The 16860-nt window shown below is 39.7% G+C and overlaps 1 protein-coding gene across 3 annotated transcripts; it reads left to right on the plus strand.

Moving 5' to 3' along the window:
- Positions 1-827: 827 nt before the first annotated feature.
- On the plus strand, positions 828-11335 carry ccdc66 (coiled-coil domain containing 66). Of its 3 annotated transcripts, none has more exons than XM_028447965.1 (20): positions 828-914; positions 999-1044; positions 2507-2565; positions 2666-2688; positions 3631-3837; positions 3992-4338; positions 4546-4637; positions 4805-4857; positions 5639-5722; positions 5896-6071; positions 6242-6326; positions 6912-7124; positions 7874-7982; positions 8052-8096; positions 8752-8857; positions 8936-9110; positions 9174-9211; positions 10222-10355; positions 10787-10857; positions 10939-11101. In XM_028447965.1, the coding sequence occupies exons 2-20, from the start codon at positions 1034-1036 to the stop codon at positions 10993-10995; spliced, it is 2085 nt and encodes a 694-aa protein (XP_028303766.1). In that variant the 5' UTR covers positions 828-914; positions 999-1033; the 3' UTR covers positions 10996-11101. The 3 variants fall into 3 exon arrangements, with proteins under 3 accessions (XP_028303766.1, XP_028303768.1, XP_028303767.1); XM_028447967.1 differs by having other exon boundaries at positions 831-914; positions 7874-7978; positions 10939-11335; XM_028447966.1 differs by having other exon boundaries at positions 831-914; positions 3992-4317.
- Positions 11336-16860: the final 5525 nt, after the last annotated feature.

Here is a 16860-nt window from a genome sequence, read left to right on the forward strand (position 1 = left end):
AATCCTTTATTTTCATAATACACAAAGTACAACAAAATTAAAAGACAAATTAACAGTGATAATAATAATAATAATAATAATAATAATAATAATAATAATAATAATAATAATAATAATAATAATAAAGAGCAATAACAATAATAATAAAGCAATGAGAATATTAGTAACTTTAATATAAAATATGAATAGTGATACAATAAAATGAGAATGTAATGATATTTACAAAAATGGCAATAACAATAGTACACTAGTAGTACCATTATACAATAATAATAATTATTGTCAATTGCCTGAGCACATCTGAACGTTTTCTGGGTTCCTTTTATTCTTTTTCTATCTATTTATCTATCTATCATGTCTGATGTTTGTTACAAACAAACCCCGTGAAAATTGCTTGAGAATTGAGCGATTTATGACAACTTTAACAGTGTAAACACATCATTCTTCTATTGATGTAATGCACTGTAGGAGCGATTGCCACTGGTCCAAGATGGCGGCCCTATAGACGCACCGCTCTAGTGGGCGGCAGTAGTCGATGCAGCGTCTACGTATTTTTTTCTATGGTTTTTTCTCTGTAGTTAAACAGCTACTGTTAATGTGGCTTCATGGAGCTCCGAGGACACCAATAGGCCGAAGGTGGTACTGCAGTATCCGACGTTCTTAGTGATGTATGTTTTTAAAAAAGTTCGTAATAATAGTTCACCTAAAAAAAAAAAAATTGTATTTGGCTTAAAAAGGGCCAGATTTTGTTCAATAAATCGTAGCGTTAAAAACTGTAAGTGAACGCCAGAACAGGGATGTCTGATTGGTTTAGAAATTCAAATCCACAGAGCGTCAACCAATCGGAGCAGCGGTTGCTGGCTGTTGCCAGGGAGAGTGTGAACACATCGTCAGACAAGTCCGAGCTTTAAAAGGTGAAAAAACAGGAATTATTCAGTGACAATTAAATGAATATATTGTGAAGGTTTAACCCGTTCATGGTCGGTTTGTCTGTGCAGCGAACAGGACTCCGCCTGGGAGTGGTTAGAGCAGCATGAACCTGGGGTGAGTCCGTGTTTAACAGTGACAGCAGCAGCTAGCTGTGCTAGTGCTAACACATCATCATCATCAGTACTGTGTTCGTATCGATTAAAGTGGTCTGATCGATCAGCGTCACATCGAACAAACACTGTAATTTTTTTCAGATTAAAGTGATGGGTATTGTGACGCACGTGTTGAATTAAAAAAATATTTTTAACAATAAAAGGTTAATATTTTGTCACGGATTCATTTTTTTAAAAAATTGGATTAAAACTCAAAGTCTTAATTCATACAATTTGTAGAAATCCATTAAGTTTTGCCATAAAAAAGCGACTAAGTACCAAAGTGAAAAATGGTAATTTCTGTTTCGTCCTTTTTTATTTATTTATTTATTAAATCTTTTCCAGTTCCTTTTGTGTCTGTGCTAATTTCATTGACCAATAACTCTTGTCTTAGTTTGCGTTAATGATATAAATTTTTACTACAACTTGAAATTAAGTAATTATTGTTTATTAAGACTCATTTTATCCAATCAGTGGATCATTTTTATGCTTGATGTTCATTTTGAAAGAAAATTAAATTTAAATATAGTCTGACCCAATTTTTGGTTTTCCACACCAGGGGTTCTCAACCTTTGGGTCAGGACCCCATTTGGTGTCGTGAGACACTGAGAGGAGGTCCCCAGATGCCTTCGAGAAACTAAGAATATTTTTTAACAATTTGAGCCAATTGCTCATTCCTCTCATTTCTGACACTTCTACATCACATGTCAATGTCTTTTCTGCACATTTTTTTAACTTTCCAGACATGATCAGCACTTATGAACCATTTCCACCACTTTTCCACCTAATGTCACATATATTGACACATTATTGTCACTTTTAACCTCTTTTCATGATTTGCCAATTTAACCACAACCATGATTTAATAATAATAATAATAATAATGCATCAATCTTATATCACGCTTTCTCATAGACACTCAAACTCGCTCTACAGAATTAAGGCATTATTCTTTCACTCCACACTTAGTGGTGGTAAGCTACTATTGTAGCCACAGCTGCCCTGGGGTAGACTGACGGCGGCGAGGCTGCCATAGTGCGCCATTGGCCCCTCCCACCACCACCAACACTCACACACACACTACATTCATACTAGGCAATGTAGGTGAAGTGCCTTGCCCAAGGACACTATGACAGATACCACTGGGGTGACTGTCCCCCACTGTGGCCCCTGGAATTCTCAGAGGTCTCCATCACCTACTAACCAGGACCAGACCTGCTTAGCTTCACAGACGTAACCAGAGCAGCCAATCACAGGCTTCCTGATTGCTGATTTGTCATTTTAATTGTTCCTATTTTTTAAAATTACATTACCTCATTAATCAGAACTAATGTTGGCTTTGGTCGATTGAAACTTAGATAAACTAGACTCGATTTTCTGTTGAAGTTCCTACTGATTGGGTGGATTTGTCTTTATCTCTGCAGAGATGGACTGCTGTTTGAGCTGGAAAATGGGAAACCTCGATTGATCCTCCTTAGTCGCAGTGAGACATTACATTTTAATTTCTTTTATTCTTTTTCGTCACTAAACTGTAAAATAGGAATAAATGTGGATTTTGACCTGTTTTGTTTCTTTTCCTACAGCGACGGCGAAAGATCCCGTCAAGGTAAGAGGACGACGTTTCTTTTACTCCCGCCCAGTGCGTTGGTCACGTGGTCAAATGTAAGGACAGGGTTGTTGTTGTTGTTGTTGTTTTCAGGCTTTTGTGTGAACGAAATACAAAGTGTTGGACAAGAAGAGATGCTTTTATTTTGAAAAGGGGATGTTTGATTTTTATTTTGAAGCCGTTCCCAGGACCATTTTACGTTCAGCTCTCAATGCATCATGGGACGGTTGAGTATGACTAGTGTGCCCGCCATGCACACGTTAGCATGAGTAGTACGTTAGCGTGAGTAGTACGTTAGCATGAGTAGTACGTTAGCGTGAGTAGTACGCTAGCGTGAGTAGTACGTTAGTATGAGTAGTACGTTAGCATGAGTAGTACGTTAGCGTGAGTAGTACGTTAGCGTGAGTAGTACGTTAGCGTGAGTAGTACATTAGCGTGAGTAGTACATTAGGATGAGTAGTACGTTAGCGTGAGTAGTACGTTAGCGTGAGTAGTACGTTAGCGTGAGTAGTACTTTAGCGTGAGTAGTACATTAGCATGAGTAGTATGTTAGCATGAGTAGTACGTTAGCGTGAGTAGTACGTTAGCGTGAGTAGTACGTTAGCGTGAGTAGTACGTTAGCATGAGTAGTACATGAGAATGCGATTTTGAACACAGCAACCAAACAAATATAAAAAAAACTGATCAGAAAATGACGCTAAAATGCTTAAACTTTGCAAAAGAAGTAAAGGTGCAATATGTGGAATTTTCAACTTTTAAATATGTCCTAAATACCTAAAATAAAAATTGAGTGTTAAGAAAAATGTCCTTAGCTTTCATGCCATATGTGATTTTTATAGACTACATAGTTATATATACATGAATAAATATTGCCGGCCCGGGCAACCTGTAGTACCTTTTTCCTATTCTTGTTATTGACATGAATATTTTGCATTTTTGCAGCAGTTCTCGTTCAGATCCAGAGCAGCAGCAGCAGCAGCCGTGCTGAGCTGTCGACAGCCGAGCAACCTCGAGCCACTTCTACCGCCCGCTGGAAAACACCAGAGAGTAAGAGGAGGAGGAGCAGGAGGAGGAGCCAACTCCAACACTTCCACTGTGACAAACAAAAACCTCGATCAACGTAAAGCGGCAACTAAAACTGTGTCTAAGGTTAGTCTGAAGTCTAAACATTCTAATGAAATATGGTTCTCACGCTTCATTCGTCCTAAACAAAAAGCTTAGGAATCAATTAATCAATCAACCAGTTATTAGTTCAAAAGATGAGTTTCTGTCATTATACATAAATACTTATTTTTCTTTGAAGTGTTTCAAGCTAAAAACCACAAAAGGTGACTCCACTGCTGCAGCTCTGAGAGCCAATGAGAACGCAGGACCTCCTGAAAGCGCTGCAACACCATTGGCCGAAGGAACGGGCGTTAAAAACCTAGCGGCCAATAGGAACGCTGGACAGGAGGAGCATGTGGCGACTCTGATCAATGAGAAGCTTCAGCAGATCCTCCACAAACACCCTGAAGAGCTAAGGGCGGAGTCAGGAGTGGGCGGAGCCACAGGGAACATCACGCCAGGAGTCGAGGAGACAGGAAGTGAAAGTGGAGAACCTGCAATCACCACAAGCTCCAAGGACGACAGGTTTACCAAGACAAATTCCTTGTACTGTCCTTAAAACTGTACATGGCCATTAAAACATTTCTGATTCTGATTCTTTAGACAAGCTTTAGAAATGATTTCTTCATTTCCTATTTATTTTCTATTTTATTTTATTTTCTAGCCTTTTTTCTTGCATTAAATCTTGTTCCATTTTCTCTGTCTTATTTTACGTAAACAAACTAATCCAGATGTTGCTGCTGATGTTTGCAGATGTTTGGGTTTGTTTGGTTTGATGGAGGAGCGACAGACGGAAAGTCGAGCAGCGATGGAGGCAAAGAAAGCTGAGTGGAGGAAAGATCTGGGTACGTTTAATATTATCATGTGATCAGGTGTTTAGGGTTTGTCATTATTGATCATTAATAAATTAGTTTAATATTCTGAGTCCTGCTTTAGATGACAGTGTGTGTGTGTGTGTGCGTGCGTGCGTGCGTGCGTGCGTGCGTGCGTGTGTGTGTGTGTGTGTGTGTAGATGCACAGGTTGCTTTCAAGCATCTTCAGCAGCAGCGATCAAACAGACTGCAGGTACGACACACACACACACACACACACACACACACACACAGCGTAAAGACGGGTGTAAACCTGTTTGTGTCGTACGACAGGACCAACATGTTGTTTCTGACCAATCACAGCGCACCAATGATCAGGTGATGATAAATGGCTGAACTTGATCCTCGTTAACATGTTACGCCCTCAAATATTCCAGGTTCTGAGGCCCCGCCCACAGAGGTCAAACAAACATTTGCAAAGAAATAAACGTTTGAGCTGAAAATCATCATCACGTCATGTGATGAAAATCATCATCACAGCTGAGATGAAGAAAAACAAACACGTTCTTTTAAAACGTGTGAAAACTGGAATTTAAGGAGTTAATTTAAACGCTCTGTGGAAGAGAATAACGGAGGAAGTGAACAGTGTTTACGTATTAGAGCGGACTCAGGCTGAGGGTTAAATGAAATGATCAATAACTGACAATGATGGTTTAAATTAATTTACTCATCCACAGCCTAAAATCCTGCTATTTGATCAAGACAATTATTTACATTTAAACGAGTCAGGCTGACGAGCACGTGTGTGTGTGTGTGTGTGTGTGTGTGTGTGTGTGTGTGTGTGTGTGTGTGTGTGTGTGTGCGTGTGTGTGTGTGTGTGTGTGTGTGTGTGTGTGTGTGTGTGTGTGTGTGTGTGTGTGTGTGTGTGTGTGTGTGTGTGTGTGTGTGTGTGTGTGTGTGTGTGTGTGTGTGTGTGTGTGTGTGTGTGTGTGTGTGTGTGTGTGTGTGTGTGTGTGTGCGCGCGCGCGTTACAGGCTGAGGAGGACACACACAATGTGTTGTTAGCTCAAAGTTGTAAAGAACTTCCTGCAGCGATCAGATCCAGCCTCAGACTCGGGGTGAGTGTGTTGTTGTGTATCTGTGTGTCATCGTCTCTCTGGTTCTGGTTGTGAACACTGACTTCCTGTGACGTCTCTGTGGCTTCTTTTTGTTTCCATGTTTTTCTCTCATCAGTTGAGTCCTTCCAGTTCTCATTGGTTCCACTTTTATGAAGCGTCCTCTGTGTTTTTAGACCTTCACTCCGACTGAGGACCAGCAGCCGGTGGCGAAGAGGGAGGAGCAGAGGAGGAACTGGCTGGAGGAGTTGGACCGTCAGCGGGAGGAGAGACGAGCCCAGGCTCCTCCTCCTCCTGCAGGCTCCAGTCTGGCTCTATTGCGGGAAGGGGCGGGGGTGGAGAGCAGGACCAGGTGAGACCAGAACTCACTGATAACTGACAGAAGGTGGATGGAGCCACCACCAGGCTCTTCGTCTGCTCTGCTGAGGCTCCAACACAACACTGTCCAATCACTGAGCCCCTCTGACCCACTCAAGGACAGGCAGACCACAGGTTGCTAACCCTGTTAGCATGTGTTCACAGCTACCTGAGGACGATGACCTCGCTGCTCGACCCCGCTCAGATCGAAGAGAGAGAGAGGAGGAGGCGCAAGCAGATGGAGCAGCAGGTGAGCACGAAAACCTATGTGGGCGTGTCCCACCTCTGGGCCAATCAGAATCCTGTGTGTGTGTGTGTGTGTGTGTGTGTGCGCGCCGAGTGATCTGACGCACACAATCATCAAAGCAATGAAACCTCGTCCCTTGATCACACTGAGCAGCTGTTGTTATGGTCAGACTGCTCACCATGTTATCCTGTGACTCACTGAGCATAATAAGGTCAAACAAAACAAAAATCTGTCAAAACAAATCAACACAAACAGGAAGTGAAACATCTAAAGAGATGAAACCATCAACTAAACTGAAAAACAACACAACCACAAATAAACAAACATTCATGTTTTCTGACTGTGTTCCTCTCCAACTGGTGTTCATTTCAACTGGTGACCCACTTGGTTGCCGGGGTAACCGTTTCAACATCTCAAAACAAACAAGAAGTTTGATCACCAGCAGACACGTGACGCTGCTTTAAATCTTAATCTGAGCCACTAAATATTTGAGTTGTCACCAGTTGAACCGGTACACCCACAGGTGAAGGCTTTGACCCTGGCAGTGTGAGAGCGTCGCGTCAACACACCTGTGTTTCCGCCTCACAGCGAGCCATTGAGGCTCAGATGGAGGAGCGGCGGCGGCAGCGTGAGTGGGAGGAGTCTGAGAGGAGACGAGAGCAGGAGGAGGAGGAGCGGAGGGTGGAGAAGGAGGAGCTACAGAGGAGACGAGAGCAGGAGGAGGAGCTACAGAGGAAACAAGAGCAGGAGGAGGAGCTACAGAGGCTCCACTTGGTGGACGTGATGAAGGAGAGGCAGAAGGTCAGCATGAGAAACGTCAACGCCAACAGAAACGTTTAAAACAAAGTCCTTTCAGAATAAAAACAAAAAAAAAAGTTGGCTTATATTGTGACCCCTCCTCTCAGTTCTCCACCTGAACAAAAGATACATGCAGTAAATAAAACATTCATTTTTTCATATTATTAGTTTCTAATCCTCGGATGTTCTTAATAATCTGTCAATATTAGTAATATGTATTCAACATAGTATGAGTTAGTTTATATTTATTGTTATTTAATCATTTAAAGCAGATGTTTCCAACCTTTTTTAGATCATGGCCCTATTGTTACATCACAAATTTCTGGCGACCCCAAAGACAATTTATTTTCCAGAATTAGTTTTTGACCATATTTATTAAACTGAGTTACAAATATAGATCAGCATGGGTTATGATACACATTTTATACTGCATTTTATTTGAGCTAGATTTATATTTGAGAAAGTGAAAGTACAGTTGTTTAAGATTGTGTTTTAATTTTAAAACAATACCATTTAAAAAAAACATTTCAGGCGACCCTACATGGGGTCACAACTTCAGTGTTGAAAAACCCTGATTAAATGTATTGAGTGCTGGATGTGTGAAAAAAAAAACAAGCCCTTCAGAATAAAAGAACAGTAGATTTTGTTTCCACTCAGTGAAAATAGTCAAAAGTAGGTCCTTGACCCACTTTCGTGTGGATTTAAAGCCACAGTAGCATCAGTAAGGTCTCACGGAAGCTTCTGTGAATCAGAGTGAACGACTGGAGGTAGACCACAAGGAGCAAAGACTGCAAGAGGACCAGAGGAACCAGAAGAACCAGGAGAAGCCCACGATGGCGTGTCAGGAGAACAAAGACGTGGGTGAGTCCCCCTCCCCATCCAGACGGTCTCTCTGTGGTTTCTTTGCTGATTCTTCTGGTGTTTGTGCAGCTCAGAGACAGACGGAGTCACACAGAGACTCAGCCGTTCAGACAGGTGAGAGTTTGGGAAAAAAAAAACTATTCTTTGACGTGAAAAAGTTTTCGTTTTGCTGTATTATTAAAGTGATCCTCCACTGTTTTTACAAATGTGTCCTATAATCTTCTAAATGTTCTTATTAGTAGATCTATGTCTCAGAAAACACATTATTATGAACTATATTCATTCTGTTAACTTTTAAAAACAGGACTACTTTACAGTTCTGGAGCCTGTGTTCCTCCATCTTGAAATCACAGATTGATGATGTCATACAGCCCCACTTCCTGTAAACATCCCATTGTTTTCTATTGGAGTGAAACATTCAGCCTGATTTTTAGATCATTTAGTAGATTTTTAGTCACAATAACAACTTGTGCTACTTTTAGTTGATTTAAATAATCAGGAAAAGTTAAAGATGTCGATGTAAACATCTTTTGACCGCAGGGGGCAACAGTTCCAACTCTGAGGTTTGGTAGGTGACAATGAAGCAGAGAAGAAGAGCTCTCCCAAGGGACTTTTACTCTCCCTTAAACAGTGCGCTGACACAAATAATCGCAGACTGTTGAAGACACACAAACCCTGAGGATAGAAGTCCTTTTGGTCCACCCGTGATTTACTCTCTAACTTCAGCCACCAGAGCGTGTCAGCTCACTGAGCTCTGCTTCCTCTGCAGACGATCCTCCGTCAGACCGCAGGAAGGAGAAAGATGCGTGCGAGGTGTCAGCTCACAGCGAGAGGAACCACGGGAACCAGAGGAGACCAGAGTGGAACATGCAGAGGTAGAAACACACCAATAACATCCTGTTCTTCACAACATCGTCTGTGCCGACTGATTTTTTTTCCCGTGGGGGTTTCAGGCCCAGCCGGAGGTTCGTTCCCGCCTCAGAGCGATATCCAATCACGCTGCAGAAGAACCGACAGCAGAGCCGTCAGAGGAGGCAGGCTGAGCTGCTGGCTCTGCAGGGGAGGAGCTGCCTGTCCAGGGCGGAGCTTCATCCTCCTCCTCAGGACTCCTCCCCCTCCTCCTCTAAAGTAAGAGGAGCAGCTCTCATTTGCTAATCTGCACACGCTGAGTTTCGTTTTGTGCCGTTTCAGGTTGAGGCGGGTTCTACAGGACTCAAGACCTCCAACAGGTGAGTCTTTATCTTTTTCTCTCCACATGAGGGAGAAACCACTGAGCTGTGACGTCTGTGTGAAAACATGAGCCGACGTCTGACAGGAGAGACTTTTTAAATGCATGGAAGCGACGTCTGACAGGAGAGAAACCCTTTGGTTGTGACATCTGAAAGAAACGTCTCATTAAAATCAAACTTGGATCATCATATGAGAGTTCAAACCTGAGATAAACCTTTCAGTTGTGATGTGTGCGTTAATCCCTTTACTCACATGTCTGATGTAAAGACGAACGAATACACACGAGCGAAACCGTTTGGTTTTTATAGAGACACTCCAACCACTGCACACAGAGAGGAAACCATTTAGCTGTAAAGCTCAGGGAAAACAGGTCCAGATGTTAATGGACATATTATTAGACACAGGAGAAATATGTCAAACATATTTTAGTTCAAGGGCCAAAAACGGACCATTTTGGTCTTAAGTGGCCAGCAAAATTTAGGCGGGAAAATGAGCAATTTCAACATTATTCTGCCCTATAAATACATGTAAAATAATAGAAGTTAGACAATATCCAATCTTTACATTTTCTTGAGTTTGTGACCAATTTTTATTTAGTTTGGAAAAAATGTGTAGAATAATTTTAATAAAATTGCAGGATTTTATTTTAAAAGATTTTTTTTTACAATTTGCGTTTAAAAGTGACTGCCATGTGATGAAAGTAAAACACTGCAGACTTTCTATTTCTATTTCGTAATTGGAAGGGCTGAGATATCTAAAACTCATTTATTTGGTATTTCTACAAAATAATTCATGTTTTCTGTAATTTCGACTTAATCCCGCAGGCCTAATTTGATAATCTAAAGGGCCAGATTTGACCCCAGGGCCTCGAGTTTGACACGTGTGTCGTAGCACATTAATGTTTTTTGGTAATAACGCTTCAATAAAAACAACATTTATCTGTGATGATTAATGATGCCTGAAAAAAAATCCAATAAAAATCACTGTAATCAATTTTCCTGTCCTGCAGGGGGCGCTCTGCTCTGGTCGCCACCGGCGGACACACGCCTGCCCTGGGGTTCGTTCCTTACCTGCGGACGGATGAAGTTTTTAATCTGGATCCGTTGGAGCCTGCAGAAACTCCTCCCCCGCCTCCACAATCAGGTAAAAAAAATCAGGAAAATCTACTGCTTTCTTTAGCTAGCTACATTAGCATGCCATTAGCACGTTAGCAACACTTTAATGGGATATTACAGTATGAGGAGGGGGCAGTAGTTCTTAATATAATAGTTAGAATAGATTATATTTTTAAGGTGTTTGAATAGGAAAATTCTTAAACATTTTCTTAATTTTAACATAAAAATCTTTGTTATTAAAGCTTGAATATATATATATATATAATTTTTATTTTATTTTTTTTATTTATGGAAGACTCAAACTTTGAATTTTTTTTAGAAAAACTAAACATTCTTTTAAAATAATGTTGCTTTAAGTGTGTGTGTGTGTGTCTGTGTGTGTGTCTGTGTGTGTGTGTGTGTGTGTGCGTGTGTGTGTGTGTGCATCCGACTAAACGAATAAATCTTCTTCCTGATCAGGAGCTCCGCCTTCATCCCCACACACACACCGACAGCAGGAGATTCTACGAGGCCTCGCTCAGCTGAGACAGGTAACACACACACACACACAAAATAAGAACCTTGAGCAGGAGGTGGACGGAGTAGAGTGGACACTCCTCTTTGTGTTCCAGGGCTTGTTACTGAGGCAACGGGAGCTGGAGAGTGACCTGAGTCTCCATCCACCGTGACCTCTGACCCTAAAGACACCAGAAGGAAAACCAAGAAACTGGTTTTATCAGAATCAGGAAGTTTTAACCCAAGAAAGACGCGTAAATAAAGGGATGTGTGACATCAGCACCTTCTCTGCTCTCTGATTGGACCAATTCTTCATCATGTGACCAGGTGCTGTTAGATTTAAAAGAGGTCAGAGTGCACTTTGAGATCAAGACTTTATACATTTAGAGACACCAATCAGATTAAACGTAATGTATCACATCATAGCTGTCCAATCAGATTAAACGTAATGTATCACATCATAGTGACCAATCAGATTAAACGTAATGTATCACATCATAGCTGTCCAATCAGATTAAACGTAATGTATCACATCATAGTGACCAATCAGATTAAACGTAATGTATCACATCATAGCTGTCCAATCAGATTAAACGTAATGTATCACATCATAGTGACAATCAGATTAAACGTAATGTATCACATCATAGTGACCAATCAGATTAAACGTAATGTATCACATCATAGTGACAATCAGATTAAACGTAATGTATCACATCATAGTGACCAATCAGATTAAACGTAATGTATCACATCATAGCTGTCCAATCAGATTAAACGTAATGTATCACATCATAGCCGACCAATCAGATTAAACGTAATGTATCACATCATAGCTGACCAATCAGATTAAACGTAATGTATCACATCATAGCTGACCAATCAGATTAAACGTAATGTATCACATCATAGCTGACCAATCAGATTAAACGTAATGTATCACATCATAGCTGACCAATCAGATTAAACGTAATGTATCACATCATAGCTGACCAATCAGATTAAACGTAATGTATCACATCATAGCTGACCAATCAGATTAAACGTAATGTATCACATCATAGCCGACCAATCAGATTAAACGTAATACACGTCACCAAAACATCATTAAACTTTTTTCTATTATTATATTATTTTCTCAGTTTTAGAGTTCATAAATGTATCTATACATAGAGCCTGATAATTTATTTTATTTTGAATTGAATTAATTGGTGTTATTTTATTTTGAAAATAATTGTACATTTTGTCAAAGCTTTTATTTTATACAGATGCATTTGTGGAAAATAAATTAAGTTCCAATTGTGGTAGATTTGGTCTTAATTCCTTTTTTAAGTTTCTACATGAGATGTTAACTGTTTGTTAGGGACACGTACCAAGATTTATTACCAACAATAAACTAAAGTAACTTTTCCTTTGAGTACTCTTTAATTGAGTTACTTTTTACTTGTATTTGAGTATTTTATGTGTGACTTACTTCTACTTGAGTAAATATATCAGTCCTCTCTACACGTGTTAGACTGCCCTCTAGTGGTGAGTAATCTCATTACATGTGTCCTGTTCTCACATAGACTCAGTGATCTTTGTAATTAAGATGTTTTACTGAGTAAAGTGTTGAATCAGACAAAAGGACAAAAGTTAGAGGAAAAGGAACTCGAGCCAAAAAGTTTGAGAATCACTGATGACATCATTGTTATTTAAGTTGTTTTGAAGAAATTCACAGAGCTGAGCTGCCACAACTTTCTCAAGAATCTTTGAAATAAAAGGAAGATTAGATATAGGCCTGTAGTTTGCTAAAGTGCTGGAATCAAGAGTAGGTTTTTTGAGAAGGGGTTTGATTACAGCTACTTTAAAGGACTGTGGCACGTAGCCTATTGATAGGGATATATTTATTGTCTCCAACAAAGATGGGCAGACTAGGGGAATAACTTCTTTAAACAGCTTAGTTGGGATCGGATCTGAAAGGCAGGTCGATGGTTTGGAGGATGAAATAATAGAGTTAAGTTCCTGAAGTCCTATATGTGTGAAACAGTTTAGGTTAGGCCTATTTACATTTAATGGTACAGCAGGCCCAGGTGAAGGCAGGGAGTGGCTAATTTTATCTCTAATCTTGTGAATTTTATGGTTAAAAAATGTCATAAAGTCCTCACAGCTGAGGGCTAGAGGAATCATGGGCTCAATAGAGCTCTGACTTTGTGTTAGCCTGGCTACAGTGCTGAAAAGGTACCTCGGATTATTTTTATTTTCTTCAATTAGTGAGGAGTAGTATGTAGATCGACTATGTCGTAAGGCTGTCATGTATTTACTATGGCTTTCTTGCCAAAGTATTCGTGACTCCTCTGTTTTTTTGGAGCGCCACATTCTCTCTAATTTACGGGTTGTTTGTTTGAGTGTGTGAGTTTCAGAGCTAAACCACGGAGCTTTCCTCTGACGTTTAATAGTTTTTTCCCTCAATGGGGCAATTGAGTCCAAGGTGGATTTTAGTAGACTAGCAGAGCTATCGACAAGCAGATCCAGTTGAGAGGGGTTATAATTAATATCCTAGTTATTTATTGGATGGTGCACTGAGTTTAAGGCAGCAGGAATGGCCTCTTTAAATTTAGCCACAGCACTGTTGGACAGATTTCTACTTGTAACTATTTTATTGCACAGTGAGAGATCCTCTAGGATAATGTTAAAAGATATTAAAAAGTGATCTGATAGCAGAGGATTTTCAGGGTAGACTTTTAGTTCATTAATATCAAGGCCATATGTTAGAACAAGATCAAGAGTATGATTTAAACGATGAGTAGCTTCATTAATAGTTTGAAAAAAGCCAACTGAGTCTATTAGGGACATAAAGGCTGAGCTCAGGCTATCACTATCTTTGTCCACATGGATATTAAAATCCATGTGGACAAATAAAGATTGATTGATTAAGTGTGCAGTAGTAGGGGGTACATGGTTAAAGGTCTGAAGGGGTACGCGACTGTGGGAACCACTGCTTTATATCACGCCCAAGACAATAACAACACTATTGATGTGAAAGTAACCTTGGACAGATTTAATATGAAAGTTATTCCAAATGAACTTCAAGAAAAGCTAGATTTAGAAATAAATAAAGAAGAAATAGCACAAGGCAGGACCTGATGGTATTCCACTGTATATATACATTTAAACATAATCTATTGACACCACTTTTAGAAATGTTAAATAAAACCTTTGATGAAGACTTCCTCCTGGAGTCCCTGAACCAAACTCTAATTATTCTTCTACCAAAGTCTGGGAAACCTTTAAATCATCCACATTGGACAGAAAGTCTCATCTCATCGTTATCTTTGATACTGACTTATCTTTTAATTCTCATATTAAATAAATCACAAGGACAGCCTTCTTCTACCTCCGTAATATCTCTAAAATCAGAAATACCCAGAGTGATGCTGAAAAACTAATCCATGCATGTGTTACATCTAGACTAGATTATTGTAGCCACAGTAATAATACAGATTATTATTCATTTATTATATATTATGTATATTATTAGTATCAGGTACAAGCAGGAGAGAGCATATTTCTACACTAGTGGCTTCCTGTAAAATCTAGAATAGTTTTAAATCGTCCTGTTAGCATACAAAGCTCTACATCAGACATACTGTAGGCAACTGGCGGCCCGGGGGCCACATGCGGCCGATACGGACTGCAGATTTTTTGAGCCGATATTTGGAACCGATGCTACTTTTGCTCCTTCAATTTACATCATAGAAATTACACAAAGATTATAACAACCGGTACAAGTCTCAAATATTTAAAAAAAGGAACATTTATTGAAATGAACAAAGATGAGGTAGAACGACACCAAGTAATAAATATTTAACAAATAATAAAAACAGGATGTAGAACAAGTAAAAAATAAAGTGAGATCTCATGAAATATTATAAAAGAAGTGTTCGTCCTTTTTCTGAAAAAAGCTTTGACTAAAGTTGGTCTGACTGAAGATATATTTTATTAACAGGATTATTAGATATAAATATATATAATTACAATATTAAACACAAAAAGAAACAATGAATAATAGTCCATTCCAACACAATCCCAGAACATAACTTAATGGAGGAAAATAACGTGATGTCAGATGTGCATTAAGCAACAAACTATATCATCATTAAAAAGAATAAATATTCAAACAAGTAATAAAGTGTTTCTCAAAGTTTACCCCACCTCAAATAGATAAATAAAATACCATCATTTAAACATGATCCTACTACACCAAACAGCGTATAGTACGGAGACGGGTGTGTCTACAACCTCCTCAGCAGTAACGACTATAATTTAAACAAACATGATAAACATCTTAACGACGACGTTAGCCTGACAGTCAATGATACATGAGGTTTGTTTGTCACATACATATATAAATATTACTTTATGACATGTAGCTTTAGCATTAGGGTGTTCAGCTTTATGTGCACAGTGTGCAGCAGGGGTGAAAGAAAGGTCAATAATAGTAAATGAGCATTTAACGACAACCTAATGCTATATAAACAGCCACAAAAACAAAGTTAGCTCGCTAAGCTAACATACCTCTGACCAAGTGGTCGCTACAGACACAGGCATGAGCAGACTCTGCTCCTTCTCACCACAGACGTAGGTTTAAAATCCACTGTTTACGGCGTTGTTCTGTGAGACTTTTACATTTCTCACCTTTGTGAACGACTATTTTCGGTATTCTATAAAATCTATTTTCCTGTTCTCGATGAGGACGATTGGAGCAGCCGTAAACTACACAAAACATGGGCATTGTGATGATTTCAGTAGTCACATTCTCAAGCTTCACTTCCTGCCCTCCATCTGAATTTAGCACTCTCGCTTTGTCGCGATGCAGTAATGTGAGTGACATCACGTGAATCAACAGACTCTGCACTCTCTGTCTCCAGCAACACGAAGCAGCCTGTAGCAGTCGCTCTGTATATAAAGTGGATCAGCGAACGCAGCAGCGCGCATCGGCCGATGCCGATACATGTAAAACATGCAAAAATTGCTCGATCACTAGTGCATTCCCCTCGTCTGTTGCACAATGTTCTTGTCACGCTGATAGCAGCGGTCACTGCCATAATAAATAGTTCCTGGGTCAGCAGATCAAGACATGCCCACCATACTCACTTCTGCTATGCTTTTAAGGCAGAAGGTTGACGGTGTATCACCTTCAGGAGACTTTGACCTTGAAGATATCTACCGCTGTCAGTGGAAGCAAGTTCAAGGCCTTGGCGATTTATTCTGGGGACGATGGCGTCAAGAATACCTGACAACACTCCAGCCAGGAAATGGCAAGCAGACCAACCTAGCCTACAAACTGGAGATGTTGAACTTATAAAGGCCAAACAGAATGAATGGGCTACAGGACTTGTAGTAAATACCTTTCTTTGCCAAGACAAGTTGAAGTGAGAGTTGTTAAAGGTGACTCCCCCAAGGTGTATTCAACACATAGTGCTGCTACTCAAAGGGACATAGTACATTATACAGGTGGGGAGTGTGCTGCGCTTTTAACAGTGTTATGTAAGTTTGACTGACTGCTGTTTGTCCATGTAGACTTGCCGTAGTTTCATTTTCAAAAGAAGCAGGCCTTGAAGCAAGCAGTTGTTTTTATTTTTTCTTTACTGAACCCTAAAGAGCATATGTCTGTAAGTAATGCTTACAATTTATGTTAAACTTACCTGAGATGGTCTGCTAAAAACGTTCATAGTAAAAAAAAAACAAGAGTGATGCTAATGCGTTAGCTGGTCAATGGCGTTTTCCATGTTAAGTTAGCATTGAGCTAATCGCTAGATATCTGTAGTGGTTAATCCATGATGATTTGTTTATTAATGTGTACTTGTGTTGTGTATAATAAGTAATGACTCAGTGTTTGTTATGTGAAAGAAAGAGTCAAAATGCATTACAAATACTACATGTAACATTGTATTTTATTTGTGTGTTGTAGTTTCAAAGTGCTTCTCACAGTAAACATCTTAAACGTACTTTCTAACTCCTGAATGTTTATGAAGGAACCTGTTTAGCTAGAAATC

Source organism: Gouania willdenowi, chromosome 5, assembly GCF_900634775.1.
Source record: "Gouania willdenowi chromosome 5, fGouWil2.1, whole genome shotgun sequence".
Lineage (NCBI taxonomy): Eukaryota > Metazoa > Chordata > Actinopteri > Blenniiformes > Gobiesocidae > Gouania > Gouania willdenowi.